The 20,894-nt window shown below is 40.3% G+C and overlaps 1 protein-coding gene and 4 non-coding genes across 5 annotated transcripts; 2 read left to right on the top strand and 3 right to left on the bottom strand.

Annotated features, from left to right (window-relative positions):
• Positions 1-1,846: 1,846 nt before the first annotated feature.
• On the bottom strand, positions 1,847-2,062 carry LOC146330633 (small nucleolar RNA U3). The gene has a single exon (XR_014769924.1). It is a non-coding gene; the product is annotated as a small nucleolar RNA U3 (small nucleolar RNA).
• A 1,051-nt stretch (positions 2,063-3,113) lies between these two features.
• Positions 3,114-3,329, top strand: LOC146330632 (small nucleolar RNA U3). Its single transcript, XR_014769913.1, has one exon. It is a non-coding gene; the product is annotated as a small nucleolar RNA U3 (small nucleolar RNA).
• A 1,021-nt stretch (positions 3,330-4,350) lies between these two features.
• On the top strand, positions 4,351-4,566 carry LOC146330631 (small nucleolar RNA U3). Its single transcript, XR_014769884.1, has one exon. It is a non-coding gene; the product is annotated as a small nucleolar RNA U3 (small nucleolar RNA).
• Positions 4,567-10,036: 5,470 nt separating this feature from the next.
• On the bottom strand, positions 10,037-10,252 carry LOC146330630 (small nucleolar RNA U3). Its single transcript, XR_014769899.1, has one exon. It is a non-coding gene; the product is annotated as a small nucleolar RNA U3 (small nucleolar RNA).
• A 3,581-nt stretch (positions 10,253-13,833) lies between these two features.
• LOC146330629 (uncharacterized) lies at positions 13,834-15,036 on the bottom strand. The gene has a single exon (XM_084711535.1). The coding sequence runs from the start codon at positions 15,034-15,036 to the stop codon at positions 13,834-13,836; it is 1,203 nt and encodes a 400-aa protein (XP_084567661.1).
• Positions 15,037-20,894: the final 5,858 nt, after the last annotated feature.

Here is a 20,894-nt window from a genome sequence, read left to right as displayed (position 1 = left end):
ACCAACACCAGGGAAGGCAGTCTGTAATACATGCAATGAAGGTGTCAGCACTCATCAGCATCCTGCATCATTCCATGCCTGGCTGTGCTGAAGATGCTACTTCAAGATGATGAGGGTCCCTCCACAAAAGGCATCAGAACGCTCAGGCAAGCCATGAGGGAGAGCCTGGACAAGCGTTTCTCAAAAGTAAAAGACACAAAAACTGTGGTGCTGGCCTGTCTCTCAGATCCTCATTATAAGAGTCATGCATTCTCCTCTGCCACAACATTGAGCAAGGATGGTTGAAAGAGGAAGAGGACGCTGCCACACAACAGACCACTCGAGAAGAGCAATGCTGCCACAGAAGGAGCCAGTGTGGAGGAGCAGGCAGCTGCATATGGGACACATGAGAATGAAACACCCACAAAAGGCAACAGAGAGAAAACTGTTGACCTGCTGGCCAGTATCTGCGTTGAGGATGAGCTACATCTGTACCTGAAGGAGCCAGTGATCGACAGGCAGAAAGAGGACCCACTCCAGTGGTGGAGACAGAATGAAGGGCGCTTCAAGCTACTTATGAAACAAGCAAGAAACTCTGCTTTTTCCACCACAATCTGGTGCTGCTCAGTTGGGACTACTAATTGATTTGAGACTCACATTTCTGTGCAAATTTTATTTAACTTTGTTTGTTTTACTTTATAAAACTTCAGGAAGCTATTTATTTATTTATTTATTTATAATATATTTAATAATTTATTTATTATAAGAGATGCTGCTGACCCTGGGAGCTCCCTGCACTTTTTGTAAGCTGTTTAATAAACATATGCTTAAAGACATTTAAACCAAGTTAAGTGTTGGAGTTTGTATTAATTAAAATTTTGACACCAATATTTTCACTTTTACTGCAAATGAATATCGGCTCCAAATATCGGTTATTGGCCTCCTTGACTACTAACAATCGGTATCGGCCCTGAAAAAACCATATCGGTCTATCTCTATCTTTCACAAAATATCTTAACTAACTAGCCAAGTAAGAAAAGTTAGAATGACTAAATTTAGCCATTACTGAATTTATTAAGTGTTCAAAATACTGGCAAGAGCAGAGGCTGATTTCTCTCACTGGCTGGAAAAAGTAATACAGAATGTAACAAAGTCTCAGTTTACATTCATCCTGACACTAAAATGTTTTAAAACTGATTTGTTTTTAATCATTAGATTTTTCAGTAAAAGCTGCATTAAGCAACGTTTGGCTGTTAGGATGACATAAAGGACGGTTCTTGTGAAGACTATATACACTTGACAGAACAAAACAGGCTGCATTATTTCACAAACAGCTACTTTGTAACTGTAACTTTGTAATTTAATTTATTTAAACATATGTAATATTTTTGTTGCTTTTTGTTTAACAATAGCACTTTTGAAAGCAATATGATCAGATCAAATTCTGAGTTTAAATTCAGAATTATGACAAGAAAGTCAAGATTATGAGAATAAACTCAGAATTTTGAGAATAAATTCAACTATAATTCTGACTTTTTCTCCACTTAAAATTCAGAATTTTAACTTTAAGCTCAAGACTCAATACATTTTACACTTGTGGCCTAAGCTCAAATAAATTTTAAACACTACTACCAAATATGAGTTAAATTTTAACAGCAGATCACAATTACCAACTCAAAAACCACAAGAAAAAAAAAACTAAAGTTGATGAATAATTACAAAATAGGCTCTTCACCATATTTAACATGTTCTAACTGTGAAACTCAAGATGTTCTACTAATATTGAAACAACTAATATTTCTGTCAGACAAACAAAACTTAATCTGAAACCTAAAACTACAGTATTGTTATTAAGACAACATTAGTAACCACTCTGATCATATTCCCTTCCTCAAAACTCCACAGGAAAGTAAAGAACAATCATCAATGACACAAAACATATGAACTGAATCATTATTCTGTGTCAGCTTCACGCTCAGAAAGGAATATCATGACTCATCATCGTGGTTAGCGAGACCAAACACTTTAGAAACACATTTCTCAAGTCAGAAACTATAGAAATGATCTCTGAAAGTATAGTCTTAGTTTGACTGAGGGTGAAAGCAGCAGGTCATTCACAGGAGACTCATTCTCACTCAGGGTTCCTCTCTGCCATCAACATGTTCCTCCAGTTGTTGTGTCTCTTTTTGTTGTGTGTTAAAAGTAAAACTGTAAAAAGCACAAGCAGACATTGAGTGTCTCTGACAGCATGTCTGTGATACAGAGAGCTGACAGTCAGGAGACAAAAGCAGCAATGAGTTGTGATAAAGAAAAGCTTGCTTCAAAGTAAGAAAAACAGATTCTGAAAAGCTGCAGTGATTAAATGGTTAATCAATTATTAATTGAACAGTTAATTAATCGCCAACTATTTTGATAAACAAATCATTTTGGGTCATTCTCAGGCTTTTTAAATGTGATTATTATCTGCATCTATCTTATCTCTGAAAAGCTGAGGCTGCCAGCCTGCAGGAAACTTCCTGCTGCAAAAGAATAAGTGATTAATTCCAAAGCTGTTTTGTCAAAAATGAACATTAAGTAAAATGAATCCTAGAAACCTAACCTTTTTTAAGAGTGTCAGACACACACTCCCCAGTGCTTTACATGATGATGAGACTCTGACACACCTGTGATGAGTGGCTCAGACTCTCAGGTTAGCTGTGGTTCAGCTGAACCTGGTTTTGTTTTAACAGAAAGGAAGAATCTGCATCAGGTCAGATAGTTGGGTCTGGGTTGTAGAATGGACAGTGTTGTGAATAGATGAATATGTGCTGTGAGGAGAGAAATAAAGTGTGTACAGAAATCTGTTTTAATATTGAACCTTTTTAGAGACAAATTAATAACATAATATTAGATATATATTTGCAAAGTTGACATGCACTGAATTATACATGAACGTATGCCTTGTTGTAATGTCTACAGTATATTATAGTTTTTGCCAGCACCAGTCTGTATGCTGGCCAGTGGAAAATAAGTAGAAAATAAGTGGACAGGATTTATGAACAGGAATTATATCTTGATTATGTTCTGAACCTCTGAACCCTGAGTGAGAATGAGTCTCCTGTGAATGACCTGCTGCTTTCACCCTCAGTCAAACTAAGACTATACTTTCAGGGATCATTTCTATAGTTTCTGACTTGAGAAATGTGTTTCTAAAGTGTTTGGTCTCACTAACCACGATGATGAGTCGTGATATTCCTTTCTGAGCGTGAAGCTGACAGAGAATAATGATTCAGTTCATATGTTCTCTGTCATTGATGAGTGTTAATTGCTTCTTTGTGGAGTTTTGAGGAAGGGAATATGATCAGAGTGGTTATAATTACTGTTTCAATATCAGTATTGATTTTACAATTCTTTAAAATTTGTTAAAATACTAGATTTTTGTAGTCTAGACTGAATTATGTCTTTCAGTGAAATACTGTTGTTATAATTAATGTAGAACATTAAGTTTCACTGGGAGAATATTTTTCATTTCAAATATGGGAAAGAGACTATTTTGTAATTGGTCATCAGGTGAAGTTATTTTTTTCTCGTGGTTTTTGAGTTGATAAATGTGATCTGATGTTAAAATTTAACTCATATGTGGTAGTAGTGTAATGTCCACCGTAGAGATTTTGATGATTAATCATTAATTAATTTGTGTTATTAACAGATAATGGATGTTTTGTGTATCATTTTTCCAGACTTCACAGGTTTTCTCATTGTTTGGCTCTGCCTTGTTTGTATTATTATTATTATTATTATTATTATTATTATTATTATTATCATTATCATTATTATTATTATTGGCTAAATTATTATTGTTCAACTATCAGTTCAAGAAAATGTATAAATTTTGCATCCAGTCTCCTGTATCCACAAATGAAAGTAGATTTTCTAGTAAGGAGAAAACTTGATGATAGTGGACTGAAAGAGATGTGGTCAGAAATTTTGATAATCAGTTCATTAAAATCACTTTATAATTCAGGTCATTTATCAGAAAGATGATAATTAGGGCCACATGAGGAACATTTATTTATTTGATGTCAGAACTAAAATAAATTTTTCACATGAAGCCCTAGAAAAGTCAGAAAATAGTCAAAATTCTGAGTTTAAATTCAGAATTATGAGAATAAATTCAACTATAATTCTGACTTTTTCTCCTCTGAATTCTGACTTAAAATTCAGAATTTTAACTTAAAGCTCAGGTCATATTTTGTTTACTGATCATGAATCGACCTGAATTATTAAGTGATTAATTAATGAATCGATCATTTTGGTCGAGTGAAAAAGAGGAACCCTGAGTGAGAATGAGTCTCCTGTGAATGAGCTGCTGCTTTCACCCTCAGTCAAACTAAGACTATACTTTCAGGGATCATTTCTATAGTTTCTGACTTGAGAAATGTGTTTCTAAAGTGTTTGGTCTCGCTAACCACGATGATGAGTCGTGATATTCCTTTCTGAGCGTGAAGCTGACAGAGAATAATGATTCAGTTCATATGTTCTCTGTCATTGATGATCGTTCTTTACTTCTTGGTGGAGTTTTGAGGAAGGGAATATGATCAGAGTGGTTACTAATGTTGTCTTAATAAAAATACTGTAGTTTTAGGTTTCACATTTAGTTTTGTTTGTCTGACAGAAATGTTGGTGTTATCCCTCTGTAGAACATCTTGAGTTTCACAGGTAGAACATGTTAAATATAGTGAAGAACCTGTTTTGTAATTAGTCATCAACTTATTTTTTTTCTTGTGGTTTTTGAGTTGATAACTGTGATCTGCTGTTAAAATTTAACTCATATTTGGTAGTAGTGTAAAATTTATTTGAGTTTAGGCCACAAGTGTAAAATGTATTGAGTCTTGAGCTTAAAGTTAAAATTCTGAATTTTAAGTGGAGAAAAAGTCAGAATTATAGTTGAATTTATTCTCAAAATTCTAAGTTTATTCTCATAATCTTGACTTTCTTGTCATAATTCTGAATTTAAACTCAGAATTTGATCTGATCAATATGATGTGATTATATTGATCAAATCAAAAGTGTCATTGTTAAAAAAAAGTAAAACAACAACAACAAAAATATTGCATATTTTTAAATAAATTAAATTACAAAGTTACATTAAAAAACACTAATAAAACGGTTGTAGCAGGGGGATACTGAGAGGCAGGTACAACTGGCCAATCAGGAGGAGAGCACTGGAGTTGTTAAGAGGCTCATGAAGCACAGGTGTGTTAGCTTCACTCAGGCTACTGAGTTCACTCCTGTGCACATGCTGCCTTGGTAAGCCAATCAAATCTGTTGTTGGAGATATTTGTTTTTAAAGGTTATGTAGGGGTGCAAAATGCACCCTGAGGTAATTTATTTATATATATTATGTAAATACGGAATCTTTGTAAAAATGTGGGTCAGCCAATAATTAATTCTTTCTTTTGTAAACGGTCCTAACAGTCCCAGAATTGTGCCAGTGGCGAGGTATGGGAATGTCTCCTTGTTACCAAGCATTGTTTGCATGTCTGTAGACTGAGACTTAACATGTGCTCCGTTAAATTTGCAGGGAAAGTGCTGGTTGCCGTTTACAGCCTATTATATTATTTGAATTTTGTTTATTGGGTCTAGTAAGTATGGCTAACCTATAGCTCTCCTTTTTGTTTTAGTGCTGCAGCTGGTGTTGGTCTTTGGTCACAGGACCAGCTGGTGCAGTGGGAGTTCACCCACTGATTTGTGGTGTTATCCTTTTAAGGTTTGCTGTGGCACTGGTATTAGTTTGGGTGTGTTTCTGTTGGGGTAAAGAGGGTTTATTTTGTTTTCTAGTTTTGGTATATAATTATTTATTTTTGTGTTGTTCACCTATAGTATACTACCGATGCACCAGCCTGCTGACTGGTGTGCCACCACCCCCTGCAGCGAGACATGCTATTTTTTAACCGTTTAATTGATGTTAGTGACCCTTCATTGTAATAAAACAGCCTGTTATGGCATTTTGACCCACACTGACTGTTGGCTTCATCATTGAAGTTCGCCTGTAGGTAAGTTTTAGAGCTTAGCTGAGTGTCACACAAAGTTAAATAAAATTTGCACAGAAATGTGAGTCTCAAATCAATTAGTAGTCCCAATTGAGCAGCACCAGATTGTGGTGCACAAAGCAGAGTTGTTCAGCCTGCTCTCCAGTCAGACGGCTTCTCTTGCTCTCATAAATTGCAGAGACTTCACTGAAGACGTGCTTACTTGGAATTGATGAGGGTAGTGCACAAAGAAACTTTCTTGACTGTTTCGCAAGTAGCTTGAAGCGCCCTTCATTCTGTCTCCACCACTGGAGTGGGTCTCTTTTCCGCCTGTCGATCACTGGCTCCTTGAGGTACAGATGTAGCTCATCCTCAACGCAGATACTGGCCAGCAGGTCACCAGTTTTCTCTCTGTTGCCTTTTGTGGGTGTTTCATTCTCATGTGTCCCATATGCAGCTGCCTGCTCCTCCACACTGGCTCCTTCTGTGGCAGCATTGCTCCTCTCGAGTGGTCTGTTGTGTGGCAGCGTCCTCTTCCTCTTTCAACCATCCTTGCTCAATGTCATGGCAGAGGAGAATGCATGACTCTTATAATGAGGATCTAAGAGACAGGCCAGCACCACAGTTTTTGTGTCTTTTACTTTTGAGAAACGCTTGTCCAGGCTCTCCCTCATGGCTTGCCTGAGCGTTCTGATGATTGTGGTGCAATGTTTGTTTTTGTTATAGTCCAGGATGATTATGGGCTTTTTGTCACTTCCTGAAGACACAGCTGCATCTTTGTGAAGAGTGGTCATCAGTATCACATTCCATCATTTTTTTCGACAGTATGAAACAGCAGTGGTGGTGTCTGTAAAAACAAACTTTGAGGAAAGTGGAGCCTTGTCCTTCGCCTGCAACATTTCAGCAGGCAGCTCAGGTTTATTTTTTTACTGTGCCCACCATGGTGAGTTTCCTCCTGAGAAGTTCTTGTCCAAGGTCATAGCTGATAAAAAAAAAAATGTCACAAGTGATGTTGTGACCTACACTGAGCATGTATTGCCGGAATCGGCATTTTCCATGGAAAGGGAGAAAACGTTCATCTACTGTCACCACTGGACCTGGGTTGAACATCAGTGGAAGGAGCTGCACCCATCTCTCCCAGACATCCCTGATGGGAGCAAGTTTGTCAGATTTTGCTCTGGGGTCTGTTGTCAAATCTGAGGACTCTTGATATCATTTGAAAGGTCTGAAGTGACATAGTTGCCCGGAAATTATTCCGGCCTGTCGATGCGTCCCAGAGACTATCAGTGGCCTCATTGCTGGATCTGTACACTCCAGCAAGAAGAAGAACACCAATGTAGGCATCCAGGTATTCCTCATCAGTGTCATTCCAGATGTTGCCATGGACTTTTTTCCTTCAAGGTTTATCATAACAATGATGACTTTTTTTTAGTGACAATGGCATAAACAGATCAAAACATGTTTTCATGTCACTTACTCTCGTCACAGCAAACCTTGTGATCTGGCAAAGGTACCAGAGGAGGCCCAACCGGCTGCCGCACAAATGTCCTCGAAGGGTGCCCCCTTGAAGAGTGCCCAAGAGGCAGCCATCCCCCTGGTGGAGTGGGCCACCACCCCACTAGGTGTAGTGACTCCAGCATTGTCATAGGCCAGAGCTATGGCCTGGACAACCCAGTGGACCAAGAGCTGCTTGGACAGAGCTTGGCCTAGCCCAGCTCTCCTAAAACTCCCAAAAAGTTGGTCAGTCTGCCTAACTGGGCTTGTACGGGTGATGTACACCCTCAAGAACCAGACAGCACAGACCAGGTGCAACTGAGCCGCCTCTGCAGATTCATGTGGCGGAGGATGAAAGGATGAAACACAAAGGATCGAGGGAGCACCTTGGGTAAGAAGGCCGGATTTGGCAGGAGAGAGACGGCTGAACCCTCTTCCCCCAACCGCAAACAGGACGGAAACTGCAAAAACAAGAGGACCCCCTGTGTCCCACAGGAGACCGGGTTCCAGGCCCTCCCTGCACACCACTGGCAAAACCTCTTCCACCTGCCAGCATAAATTACCCTGGAAGAGGGAACTCTGGCTGCCTGCAGGGTAGCCATAACAGCAGGGCTCAAACTGGTGGGCGGCTCCTGTCTAAGGGCCAAACATGCAGCCTGAAAATTCGTGGACCCAGGTGCCAGAGCTATCCTCGAGCCTGCGATAGCATGTCCGGCCTGACTGGGAGGCACCATGGGGTTCCTGCCAGCAGCCTCTGCAAAGCTGCCATCCATAGCTGATGTGGCCAATCTGGGGCCACTAGCAGAACCCTGGCCCCCATCATCCCTGCCTTGGCCATAACGGCTGGCATGAGGGGAAACGGAGGAAATGCATACAACAGGCCTCGGGGCCACTGACCTGCAAGAACGTCTACTCCCAGTATTCATGCTGGACCTGCCAAGTCGTGCAGAGACCATGACTGCAGACCCCCCTGGTGGTTGATGTAAGCGACCATGGTTGAATTGTCGGTCCGCACCAACACGTGCTTCCCTTGAATCACTGGCCAAAAATACACCAAAGCTCAATACACTGTTCCCAGTTCGAACAAGTTGATTTGAACCCCTCTCCAAAAGGGGCTCCACTGGCCGTGGGCTGGGTGATTCTCCCATAGGGCACCCCAGCCAGCCTCTGAGGTGTCTGTTGTTATGGTCACCCTTGAGCACACTGGGTCCAGTGGAACTCCTCCCCTGAAGCCTAGGGCTGTGGTCCACCATGCAATCATGGGAAGGCAAATGGAAGACACTGGGATAGCCCTCCAGCCATCCTCGTGGGGGCTCACCTTGTGCCTGGCAAGCCAACGCTGCAGCGGCCTCATGTGAAGCAACCCCACGGGCACCACCTGGGATGCTGCTGCCATGAGGCCCAACAGCCTCCGGCCATGCTCCACTGATACACACTTTGCCACAGTCAACTGTGACAAGCTGTCCATCAACACCGCTGTCCTCTTTGAGGTCAGGACAGCTCTCATCGAGGTTGAATCCAGGACCAAACCAAGATACTCCACCCTCCTTCATGGAACCAGGCAACTCTTCTCCCTGTTCAAGGCCAGCCCCAGGTCCTTGAGGTGGTTCAACACTGCCAAGGTGTCGAGCTGTCGCCTCTGTGTATGGGAATGTGGAAGTATGCATCGCGGAGATCCACCGTAGTGAACCACTCTCCCTGCCTTATGGATGACAGAAGGCATGACAGACGAAGCATACGGAAAGAGAGGCGCCTCAGGAAGCCGTTGAACCTCTTCAGGTTTAAGATAGGACAGAGGCCACCGTCCTTCTTTGGAGAAGAGGGGAAAACCTCACCATCGCCGTCCTGCGACATAGCCTGGGAAGCCAAGGCTGTCTCTCGGACTGAGTGCGATGACAGCACAGGTGTGGAATAAAGCCTCAGGTAGCGTACGACCTCCTGGCCGCAGCGGCTCCTCTCAGCCCAAGCACACAATGTCAGCCACGGGAGGTAGCGTTCTCCCTCACGGGAAAAGATGCTCCCTGCAGCGCCACACCAAAACCAATGATCCGCACACTCTTCCTTGCGATCAGCTCCTGTAGGAAGAAGGCAGATAACCATATCTATCAGAAACTTCACAGAATTACATCTCAATCTGAAACCAATACTCACGCCGTTCCAGGAGGAAAAAAGAGACTAGGTAGGTGATCGCACACCTGTATTAGTAGGCTTTGACTGTGCCCAGGGGTGGAAGTGTTAATTTGCTATACTGTCTCCTGAAACAGCTCACCCTCAGAGAGAGTGACACATACGGTGATGTGTTGACTGAACATGAAATAGAAGAATAATTAAAGGAAAAATACAACTTAAATTAAGTCTTAAGTACGTTATATTTCGGAGAAAAAATAAACAAATTACATACACTATAATGTCAACAATTATAGAGAGATAACACCAGTACTTCAAAGACAGACATAACAAACTAAAATTTTTCTAGTCCAACTACAAAAACCTAGTATTTTAACAAAACTAAAGCATTTATAACAGAAAATGTTACTAAGGCAGTAATTGTAACCACTCTGATCATATTCCCTTCCTCAAAACTCCACAAAGAAGTAAAGAACGATCATCAATGACAGAGAACATATGAACTGAATCATTATTGTCTGTCAGCTTCACGCTCAGAAAGGAATATCACGACTCATCATCGTGGTTAGCGAGACCAAACACTTTAGAAACACATTTCTCAAGTCAGAAACTATAGAAATGATCCCTGAAAGTATAGTCTTAGTTTGACTGAGGGTGAAAGCAGCAGGTCATTCACAGGAGACTCATTCTCACTCAGGGTTCCTCTTTTTCACTCGACCAAAATGATCGATTAATGATCAGTAAACAAAATATGACTGTAACAAAAACCACAATAATAATCCTTTACACTAAACTGCTCTTTAATGTTTGATTTCATTTTCATCCACACCCACAATGCTTTGCAAATTAAGTCACATATGTTCATGCATTTAATATATGCTGTTTTTTCCCATTCCCTTTCAAGTATTTACGAAATTGGAAACAAATATTTTATCTTTTTAATTGTTTAATTGTTTAGTTTATAAAATTACACATGAGGATTAGGGACAGATTGAAGTGAGTTGAATGTCAAAACTCAAATTAATTTTTCACATGAAGCCCTAGAAAATCAGAAAATAGTCAGAGTTCTGGGAATAAAGTCAGAATGATGAGAATTAAGTCAAAATTCTGAGTTTAAATTCAGATTTATGACAAGAAAGTCAAAATTATGAGGAGAAAACGTCAGAATTATAGCTGACTTTATTCTCCAGCATCTCAAAATATTAGAATATTTCATAAATACACAATGCTTTGCAAATTAAGTCACATACGTTCGTGCATTTAATATATATTGTTTTTTCCCAGTAACGTTATATAAACATAAGCAGCAGCTCTGCTAGCTCACAGTCCCTCCAGACGTGTCTGTTAATCACTTGAAACAAGGTTGCTGATAATATTGATACGGAAATATACAGTGATAATAGTAAGAAGTGTGTGTGTGTGCAGCGCATCTCTGATTTAAAAGCCGTCACATCGCCTTGAGTGAAATCCAGACCATAACTTTTCTTCTCTGTGCATCGGACTTCTACCGACCGCACATAGAGCATACCGAACAAAAAAAGACAACGTCAAAGTTTGATGGCCAAACCATTTGTGTGTGTTTTTTTTTTTTTTTTTTTTGGGGGGGGGGGGGGGGTTCTTCACTATATTAAGAACAACTGGGGGGGGCTATTATGATAACTCAAATATTAGATTTTTTTCCACAAATAGGCCTGTTTTGAAATATTTTAAATAATTACTCCATAATTTAATGAGGTCCCACCCATAGATACAGAAATAGAAGTATATAGTTTCTTTATCTATGGTCCTGGCACCCACTGCACCCTCCAACCTGGGCCCAGGAATGTAGCCTTTCCCCATCTACCTTGGTCTAAATGATCAAACATGTAATGTAAGAATAGATCAAATTAACAGCTTTATGCTTTAATCCATTCAGACTAGACTGCATGTTCTTCTTTGGATGAGGAACAATAGTGAGAGACTTGACTTGACATAATCTGTGACTTGACTTGACTTGACTCGACAACCTTGTGACTTGACTTGACTCAGCAACCTTGTGACTTGACTCGACTTGACTCGACATAACCTTGTGACTTGACTTGACTTGACTCGACATAACCTTGTGACTTGACTTGACTTGACTTGACTCGACATAACCTTGTGACTTGACTTGACTTGACTTGCCCATGATAAAAAAACTTGGGACTCTGTCCCACCCAGAACCCTAACTTGGGGTTCTATGCAGAACCATATTTGCCTGTTGAGTTTGCTGTATAGGTTTATTGAACTTTGTTTGTTTGTTTTTATTTATTTCTATTGTTTTATTTCTTTTTCTTTCATTTTTTTTACATGTTTGAAATAAAGAATTTTAATTCTTTCATTCCAATATGAAATGTTGGTACCGTTTCATCTCTAGACACATGTGGACTACATGGACACAATGTATGTGTTATTTCTGTATAGCAGACCGTTGCTAAGACTAACAGACCGTTGTTATGAAAAACAGACTGTTGCTATGGATACAGTTCTAATTATAGACTCTGCAGGAAAAATAGAGTCACTGTTAAATTACCAAAATCACTTTGAAATTAATATTTTGTGTCAATTTTTTTTATTTTTTTTGTGAATAACCATTTATCAAGCAGGATAATGTACAGTGAGCAGGTCGTTATTGTGAAATAAATCATGACAGTGTGATGCAGAACCCTGCAGGATCCCTTACATAGCAGTGTTTCCCAAACTTTGTTCCTTAGGATCCACTTTTTAAAAAAGATAAACCATCAAGAAACAGTCCACAATAGGCCTTATCAACACATTTTGGTAAAAGTTAATATGTGCATAAATGAATGGCCGTGACCAGTTTTACTGTCATTTCCAGATCGTCTTATATTATGTTGACCTGTGTTCTCGAGAACATATTAAGTATTTAAGTTCTTTAAATCAGAAATAAATGCATTTAGGCTGTGTAACAATATAGGACCTTTTAGCCTAATATATAAACCAGACAAAATAAGTGAATTTAAGCAGAATTAACAGGCTCTCATTTTTTCCTGTCATCAAAAAAACAATATGTACACATTTGAAATTCTTTTTAAAAGGTTTACTACAGATACAAATCTTAAATTTGCATTAATTCTTCAATGGTCTTTAATGTATTTGATGACCCAAATAAAATCTTCCGTGAGTTACTGGGAATGACTTATTTGCTGATTTGTAGTGTAGTTTCAGTTGGGAGGCAGCTTTCCCAAACCATAACCTCTTATTTCAACAACATATATTTTATTTAAAATCATGAGGCTGTATGTGAAAAAAAGTCCCACATTCTCATGTCACTACCAAAGCAGTGTAAGGTCCCATCATTTTAAAGTACATGTAGTATTTTTTTTTTTAAATCAGGGTGTAAATTTAGGAAATGTCACAACCAAACCACCATTGTTCAAACCATTGTTTTCTGCAATCAAGCAACCTTTTTCGGGTGTTATGGCAGATCTTTTAGCGTGTATGTGTGTACAGAACTGTTCAGAACTGTAACTGACCATGTGCTGATGAGCATCTTTGAGATCTAGTCAACAAAACTGACCGATCACTGTTTGTCCCTGATTTATTCATCAAACAAACCATTTAATATCAAATGTGACACAAAGTGCAACTTTAAATTCTAAAAAACAAATGACCAAGAAACATGACATTTATTTATTTTATTTTTTTTTATTTTTTTGATGTACAATAGTGATGTTCATTCATGTGGCTGATGGTGTTTAAATGTGTCTCGCAGATCCAGTTCAGGAAGAGGCGCCCAGCCCAAGCTCTCCAAGAAGACGAGGAAAAACTCATGAAGAGTTCTTAAGACACAGGGGAAGAAACCTCGGGAAAAGCAATTCAAAGAGAGATCCCCCTCTTCACGGACGGCTGGGAGTATATATGTGAGTATGTGCAATTTTCTTTTTTTGTTTTTAGCGTGGGGAAACCAGAGCTCCTGGAGGAAACCCACGTAATCACGGGGAAAACATCTGAACTCCATGCAGAAAGACCCTGATCCAAGTGGGTTTAAGATTCAGGATCTTTCTGCTGTGAGGGGGGCAGTGCTGACCACCGTGCTGCACCAACGTAAAGTCTTGACCCTCAAACAGCCGTTTTCAAAGTGCTGTTTGGGGGTTAAAACTGATTAATACTCACAAATACCTGTGTTTGTGTAAGTCCCTGTCCCTGAGCTGGAAGTCTGTGTGTGGGCTGTAGATGATCTTCAGACGCCACACATGAGTACACGGTACCACTTCTTCTTCTTTTTCTTCTTGGCTAGCTGACTCTCTAGAGCTGTCAGCTGGGAGTTCAGGGAGAACTCTTTCTTCTTCCACTCCTGCTCCTTTTCCTGGAGAGTCTTCCTGAGGTCTTCTGTGGCCTGAAGGAGGGATGATTTTTCCTTCTGCCACTCGTTATGATGAGTTTCCAGCTGCTGCTCAACCTTCTGCAGAGCATCTGCAAGAGTTTTGTTTTCTTGTTTCTGCTCTTCAAGTTGAGCCGCAAAGAAAGTCTTTGATTTTTCTGTTTCTTCCACCTTCTGCTGCCAGCTGCAACGCTGAGTCTCCAGCAGATCCTCTGCCTTTTTCAGGGCAGAAGAAATCTTCCTGGTCTCTGCTTTTTGTTCCTCCAGCTGGGCTTGATGGGAAGCCTTGACTCGTTCCAGTGTCTTTTTTGCATCCTCCTTCTGTTTAGCGAGACTCTCCTCCATTTTGTTCAGCTTTGCTTGCAGCTTATGAGCTTGATCCCGCTCAAATACAAGTTTGGCCTCCAGCTGTTCAGCCTTTGTGCGAGCCTCAAACTCTGCGGTGTCCTTTTCAAAAAGCTGCAACTTAAGGCCATGAGTTGTCGTCTCCATGTTGGTTTCAGCCACGGCACGCAGCTGTTTCTCAACACGGACCTGTAACTTCATGGCCTCGACTTCACTTTGAAGGTCCTCGTTCTTTTTGGTCATGGCCTCCAACTTGACTTCAAGTTCTTTGGTGTAGGATGTCTTCTGCTCAAGGTCGCTCTGAGCTGTCCGCAGCATGAAGCAGATTTTCCTGAAACGTAATTTCAGAGTCTCAGTATCTTCCTGTTCAGAGCGGTTATGTTTGGCTGGAGCCGCGTCTAGCAGGGCTTGCAGTCTACATATTTCACTCTGCATCTGCTCTTTGCTCTTGTTGTCCTCTTGCTTGTCCTGGAGCTGATCGATGAGAGCAGTCAGCGAGTCCACGTGGATGTCCAAGTGGAGCCTCTGCTCAGATCGACCCCTGGTCAGCCTTGCCTCGCTGTCCTTAAGCTCGCACCTTATTTCCTCCTCCAGGGAATGGAGGTAGAAATCAAGGCGTCTGGTGGCGAAATCCTTGACTTGATGAGTCTGCTGATGGATCTCAGCGTTGTTTCTCCTCTGCCTCCTCTGCTTTCTCTGACTTTGTGTCGTTTCCATTGTAACTCGCGTTTGAACTTGTAAAACCTCTTTCCTAACTTGTGACGATGAAATTCGTGTCTGAATACTTGACAGTGAAAATCGTGTCTGATGCAGGTTTGATTCTGAGAATCAGAATTTTATAGCACAACATTCCGGAAGTGACTTGATGACATCATCAGAACACTGTTCTTTGATCTTGTTGTTGCTATGGGATACCTTTTTTTTTGTTTGTTTTTTTTTCAAAGATGGCTGACTGAATTTTTAAAAACTTTATTTGTAACAAAACAATTACAACAAGGCATAGAAAAACATTATAGAGGAATAACATACAAGGCATGGTATAGAAAAGTAATTTAACATTGATATTATAATGCAGAGCAATAAGTAGTAAAAAAATAAACTAAAAAAACAGAAAAACAAAATTGTGAAAAGGAAAAATGCATTAAGTCGATCTAGGGGTCATAAAAAACTTTCAGTTCTTCATAAGTTTTGAGGAGAGACTTGGATTATTTTCCTTCCATTAATTTTAAGGCACTCAGATGATTAGCCATAAAGTCCCTTTAAGTAACTGAGAAGTGGGGTTTAATTTTCCTCCATTTAGATGTGTAGATAAAAAAAAATGCCAGTAGTGTAAGGCTGTTTAATATCAAGTGACCTTTAACGTCCTTGAGATCAATACCAAACACAATAGTTTCTCTTGTGAGAGGAACATGTAGTGGGATTTTGGATGGTAGCAAGTCCTGCAAGTCCTCCCAGAATGTCATACAGTATAGACATTGACCTGTGGACAACATGTGGTTTCAATTTCAGTATAACAAAAGAAACAATTATTGTGATCAATGTTAAATCTCTTTCTTAGCATTTCATGACTGCCTATCTATGTTTTGAACTAACAGTTTGACTGATATGGGAATTGCTTTAATCACTTTGTCAAACTGAGCACGTGTGCAAACTATATGGTACTTCAAGGAGAAGTTTTCATACGATAGCCAATGTCCTAGATCACTGATGCGATGACTTATGGTGATGACCTGGGTGGGGACGCCACCTTTTACTCAGGCCTTTAGTGCTATTCATCCATCTAAATAGTTTTGGTGTGAGTTGCAGAGTTTTGGAGGTATCTGCCGTAGAGATAATATAATCTCTAAAGCTTTTGGGGGCTTCCTACATGCCAGATGGGAGGAGTTCAGTGAGTTTAAAGTATAAAAAAGCTTAGTATTTTCTCTGTGATGGATGACTTGGTCGATGTTATGTGTGGCCTGATCGGCTTCATTCCATCCATCTAGTATTTCAATTTTAGTGAGCAGACTCTTCAAATTATTTATTAAATGTAAAGAAAAAAGGGTAGAACCACCACAGTCCACATTAAGTGCTGTGGAAAATATTCTCCTGATAGTTTCATTGTTCCATTTTTACTTCCCGGTTGATCTCTGGTCCATCTGATCAGAGATGCCAGATTTCAGGATCGTTACCAAGCAGCTTTATGGTACAGAGTTCAATCATATAAAACAGCTCCAGGTAACTCTGTGTGGTTTTAGAGATTCAATAAAATCATATCATCAGCTTTATGTGTCCACTATTGCAGTAAGTTAGACAGGAAAGTTATTTGTCTTATAATATATTGCAGAATACAGTAAAGTAAAATAAGTAAATGGTGGTGTGAGTTGCATGAAAGAAAATCATTTTTATTCTCATCTGGCAAAACACAGAATATAATTTGTATCATTTCAGAGATAAATAAATTGCAGACAATTGGACTCAAGTCATAGGGACTCGGACTCGAGTCGACTCGAGTCGCAAATTTGACGACTTGCAACTCGACTCGGACTTGGAGGGTCAGAGACTCGAGACTCGACTTGAGACAAGATGACTCCCCTCGACTTGAGACAAGATTGATGACTCCTCTCGACTTGAGACACGACAAACGAGCCCCTCCCTCATCACTCTTTCACCTGACTGCTGCTCTCTCCTCTCTCTCTCTCTCTCCCCCGCGCGCGCCCGCTTCGCCACGGTGCAACGAGCCCCTCCTTCACCTGACCGCAGCGCTCTGCTCTCCTCCTCTCTCTGCCTCCTCTCTGACAGTCAGTCAGCTGTTCCTGTCAAAAACATGACGTGTCGTGGCTTTTATACCTATGGATGTTAACATTAGAGCTGGACAGTATTACGTTACAAGGCTGGTAAACATATAGCTTCGCTGTTTGTTTTTGTCTTGTTAGGTTTTTTTATGATAACTCAAATATTAGATTTTTTTTTCACAAATAGGTCTGTTTTGAAATATTTTAAATAATTACTCCATAATTTAATGAGGTCCCACCCATAGATATAGAAATAGAAGTATATAGTTTCTTTATCTATGGTCCTGGCACCCCCTGCACCAGCCGCGTCGCCAGACAGATTTCACTGGGGCACGTGCCCCAGTATTGATCTGCAGTGCCCCAGTAAAAATTTCACCAATAAAAAAAAATCACTTCAGAGTTTTAAGTCTACATAGCATTGACTACAGCGCACATACTACTTTGTACGGTAATTCATTGCTACTGTATTCACTCCACATAAACAATGCGCACATGGCTAATTAATATGGTAATTTATTCACCTATAGCGACTTCGACTGGTAATACTTCCGTGTCAACTCGAAGTCGCGAGAGAGAGAGAGAGAGAGAGAGAGAGGCAGGCGATGAGAATCACTGCGTGAGGTAGATAACGTTAGCCGACAACAACTTGTTAAATATATTATTTTGATTTTGATTTGACTCGAACTGTAACTCCTAGATGGATATCAGAAAGTTATTCGCCCGCAGCAGGGATAAAGCAGCGAGGAATGAGAGGTAAGTGAAGTCCTAGCTAGCTAGGCAACATAAGTCTGTCTTAAGTTAATGCTAAGTTAGCTAACGTTATTCCAGGTATCAAGACAACCATATTAATTTGCTGTACGAGCTGTGGGGGGAATTTCCAGTGAGTTTCATCAGCATGAAACATAATGTTGGTTATGGTCTGCTGGTTCTGCTCAGGACTTGTGTGTTAGCTTGTGTAAGTTGACAGATGTAGCCTATGGATGGTGCAGTGGTTCTCAAATGGTCTATTTTCAGGAAGAAAAACATTTTTCCCTGTCATCAAGTCGTGAGCCAAATTTTTAAACCATTCAAGTTTAATTAAGTTCAATTTGTAGATGTTTACTGAAATAAATATTTCAAAAAGATTCATTGCTCTTCCTTTTTGCTTTTATCAGTAATGGTCTAGAAGTCTAGAGTAAAGTGCACAAGTAGGCCAAATACATTACCGCAGTACATTTCAGGTGGTTAATCAAAGATCTAGACAACAACATAGTCTGATATGATTGAATAGTTTAAAGAACTATTTATGTTTTTTTCTGATAAATAAGTGATGAATATGTTTTTTTTCTTGCGCACTTTGCGCGCTCTCATGAATTCTTTGTGCCCCAGTACAGTATTAGGTCTAGTGACGCCCCTGCCCTGCACCCTCCAACCTGGGCCCAGGAATGTAGCCTTTCCCCATCTACCTTGGTCTAAATGATCAAACATGTAATGTAAGAATAGATCAAATTAACAGCTTTATGCTTTAATCCATTCAGACTAGACTGCATGCTCTTTTTTGGATGAGGAACAATAGTGAGAGACTTGACTTGACATAATCTGCGACTTGACTTGACTCGACAACCTTGTGACTTGACTCGACTTGACTTGACAACCTTGTGACTTGACTCGACTTGACTCGACATAACTTTGTGACTTGACTTGACTTGACTTGACATAACCTTGTGACTTGACTTGACTTGACTTGACATAACCTTGTGACTTGACTTGCCCATAATAAAACTTGGGATTTGCTTGAGACTTGGACCAAATTCCTCGATACTTGCTTGCGACTCGGATTGGAGGGACTTGTGCAATTGTCTGCTGTACAGTGTATAATGATCTAATATATGTGTAGTATATACATAGTACAGCACTGTATAAGTATAAATTTTTTAATATTATTACCATTATCATTACTATTATCATTATTATTACATTACATAACTATGGTGATAATTACAGACAGACAAAGATCAAAGACAAGTGCATTTTGAAAATAATTTAACCCTAATCCCACCACTTTTTTCTTTTTTGCTGATCTGAAAAATAATCCGATCCGTGACTCAAAACCACGATATGATCCGAACCATGAATCTTTTGATCCGTTGCAGCCCTATTGTTAGATGAAGTGTGTCCCGAAGCTGTCTTTAATAGTTTCTTGTAGAGAGGAGCAGGATATTGCTGTTCAAGACTTAAGACGTAATGTAACTGCATCATAAAGCCTACATGAAATGCTGGCTACTCTCTCTCCTTCACCACAGACTGCTGGTCTGGTGTGACAGAATCTCTCATGAGCCTGACATGCCATTTCATTGACGCTGAATGGACAAGAAAGCAGGTCCCACACTGGGGAAAACTTGAAAGAGACATTCCTCAGTATGCTTGAGGACTGGAAGATGAGCAAAGACAATGTAGCACTAGTGCTTCGAGACAGCGGAGCAAATATTGTGAAGGGAATGAGGCTCGCTGAACTCCCGAGACCTCAGCTGCACAGCGCACACCTTGCAAATTGTGGTGAATGACGGTCTATCAAGTCAAAGAGCCGTCACAGATGTCATTGCAATACTTAAGAAGTGTGCCACACATTTCCACCACTCCAATCTGGCCAAACAGCATTTGTGAGACATTCAGAGGGAACTTGGCCTGCCAGAGCACAACATAATCCAGGTTGTTCCAACAAGGTGGAACTCAACGCTCCACATGCTGCAAAGAATGCTGGAGCAAAAGTGTGCGCTTACCATCTACTGTGGTGAACATGGAGGACTTGCAGGTCCCTTGTGTCCAATTTAATTGAAACTCTTCTCCCAATAGATGAAGTGACACTTGAGGTGAGCCACAGTAACTCATCAGCATCCTGCATCATTCCTTGCCTGGCTGTGCTGCAGATGCTACTTCATGATGATGAGGGTCCCTCCACAAAAGGCATCAGAACGCTCAGGCAAGCCATGAGGGAGAGCCTGGACAAGCGTTTCTCAAAAGTAGAAGACACAAAAACTGTGGTGCTGGCCTGTCTCTCAGATCCTCATTATAAGAGTCATCCATTCTCCTCTGCCATGACATTGAGCAAGGATGGTTGAAAGAGGAAGAGGACGCTGCCACACAACAGACCACTCGAGAAGAGCAATGCTGCCACAGAAGGAGCCAGTGTGGAGGAGCAGGCAGCTGCATATGGGACACATGAGAATGAAACACCCACAAAAGGCAACAGAGAGAAAACTGGTGACCTGCTGGCCAGTATCTGCGTTAAGGATGAGCTACATCTGTACCTGAAGGAGCCAGTGATCGACAGGCAGAAAGGGGACCCACTCCAGTGGTGGAGACAGAATGAAGGGCGCTTCAAGCTACTTATGAAACAAGCAAGAAACTCTGCTTTTTGCACCACAATCTGGTGCTGCTCAATTGGGACTACTAATTGATTTGAGACTCACATTTCTGTGCAAATTTTATTTAACTTTGTTTGTTTTACTTTATAAAACTTCAGGAAGCTATTTATTTATTTATTTATAATATATTTAATAATTTATTTATTATAAGAGATGCTGCTGACCCTGGGAGCTCCCTGCACTTTTTGTAAGCTGTTTAATAAACATATGCTTAAAGACATTTAAACCAAGTTAAGTGTTGGAGTTTGTATTAATTAAAATTTTGACACCAATATTTTCACTTTTACTGCAAATGAATATCGGCTCCAAATATCGGTTATCGACCTCCTTGACTACTAACAATCGGTATCGGCCCTGAAAAAAACATATCGGTCTATCTCTATCTTTCACAAAATAT

Source organism: Lutjanus erythropterus, chromosome 3 (assembly GCF_056507025.1).
Source record: "Lutjanus erythropterus isolate fLutEry1 chromosome 3, fLutEry1.hap2, whole genome shotgun sequence".
NCBI classification, from domain to species: Eukaryota; Metazoa; Chordata; class Actinopteri; order Lutjaniformes; family Lutjanidae; genus Lutjanus; species Lutjanus erythropterus.
This window is presented reverse-complemented; position numbering and strand designations above follow the sequence as displayed.

Bases quoted from the DNA above. Each gene is read 5' to 3' on its own strand.
- LOC146330629 (XM_084711535.1), bottom strand. From the start codon at position 15,036: ATGGAAACGACACAAAGTCAGAGAAAGCAGAGGAGGCAGAGGAGAAAC.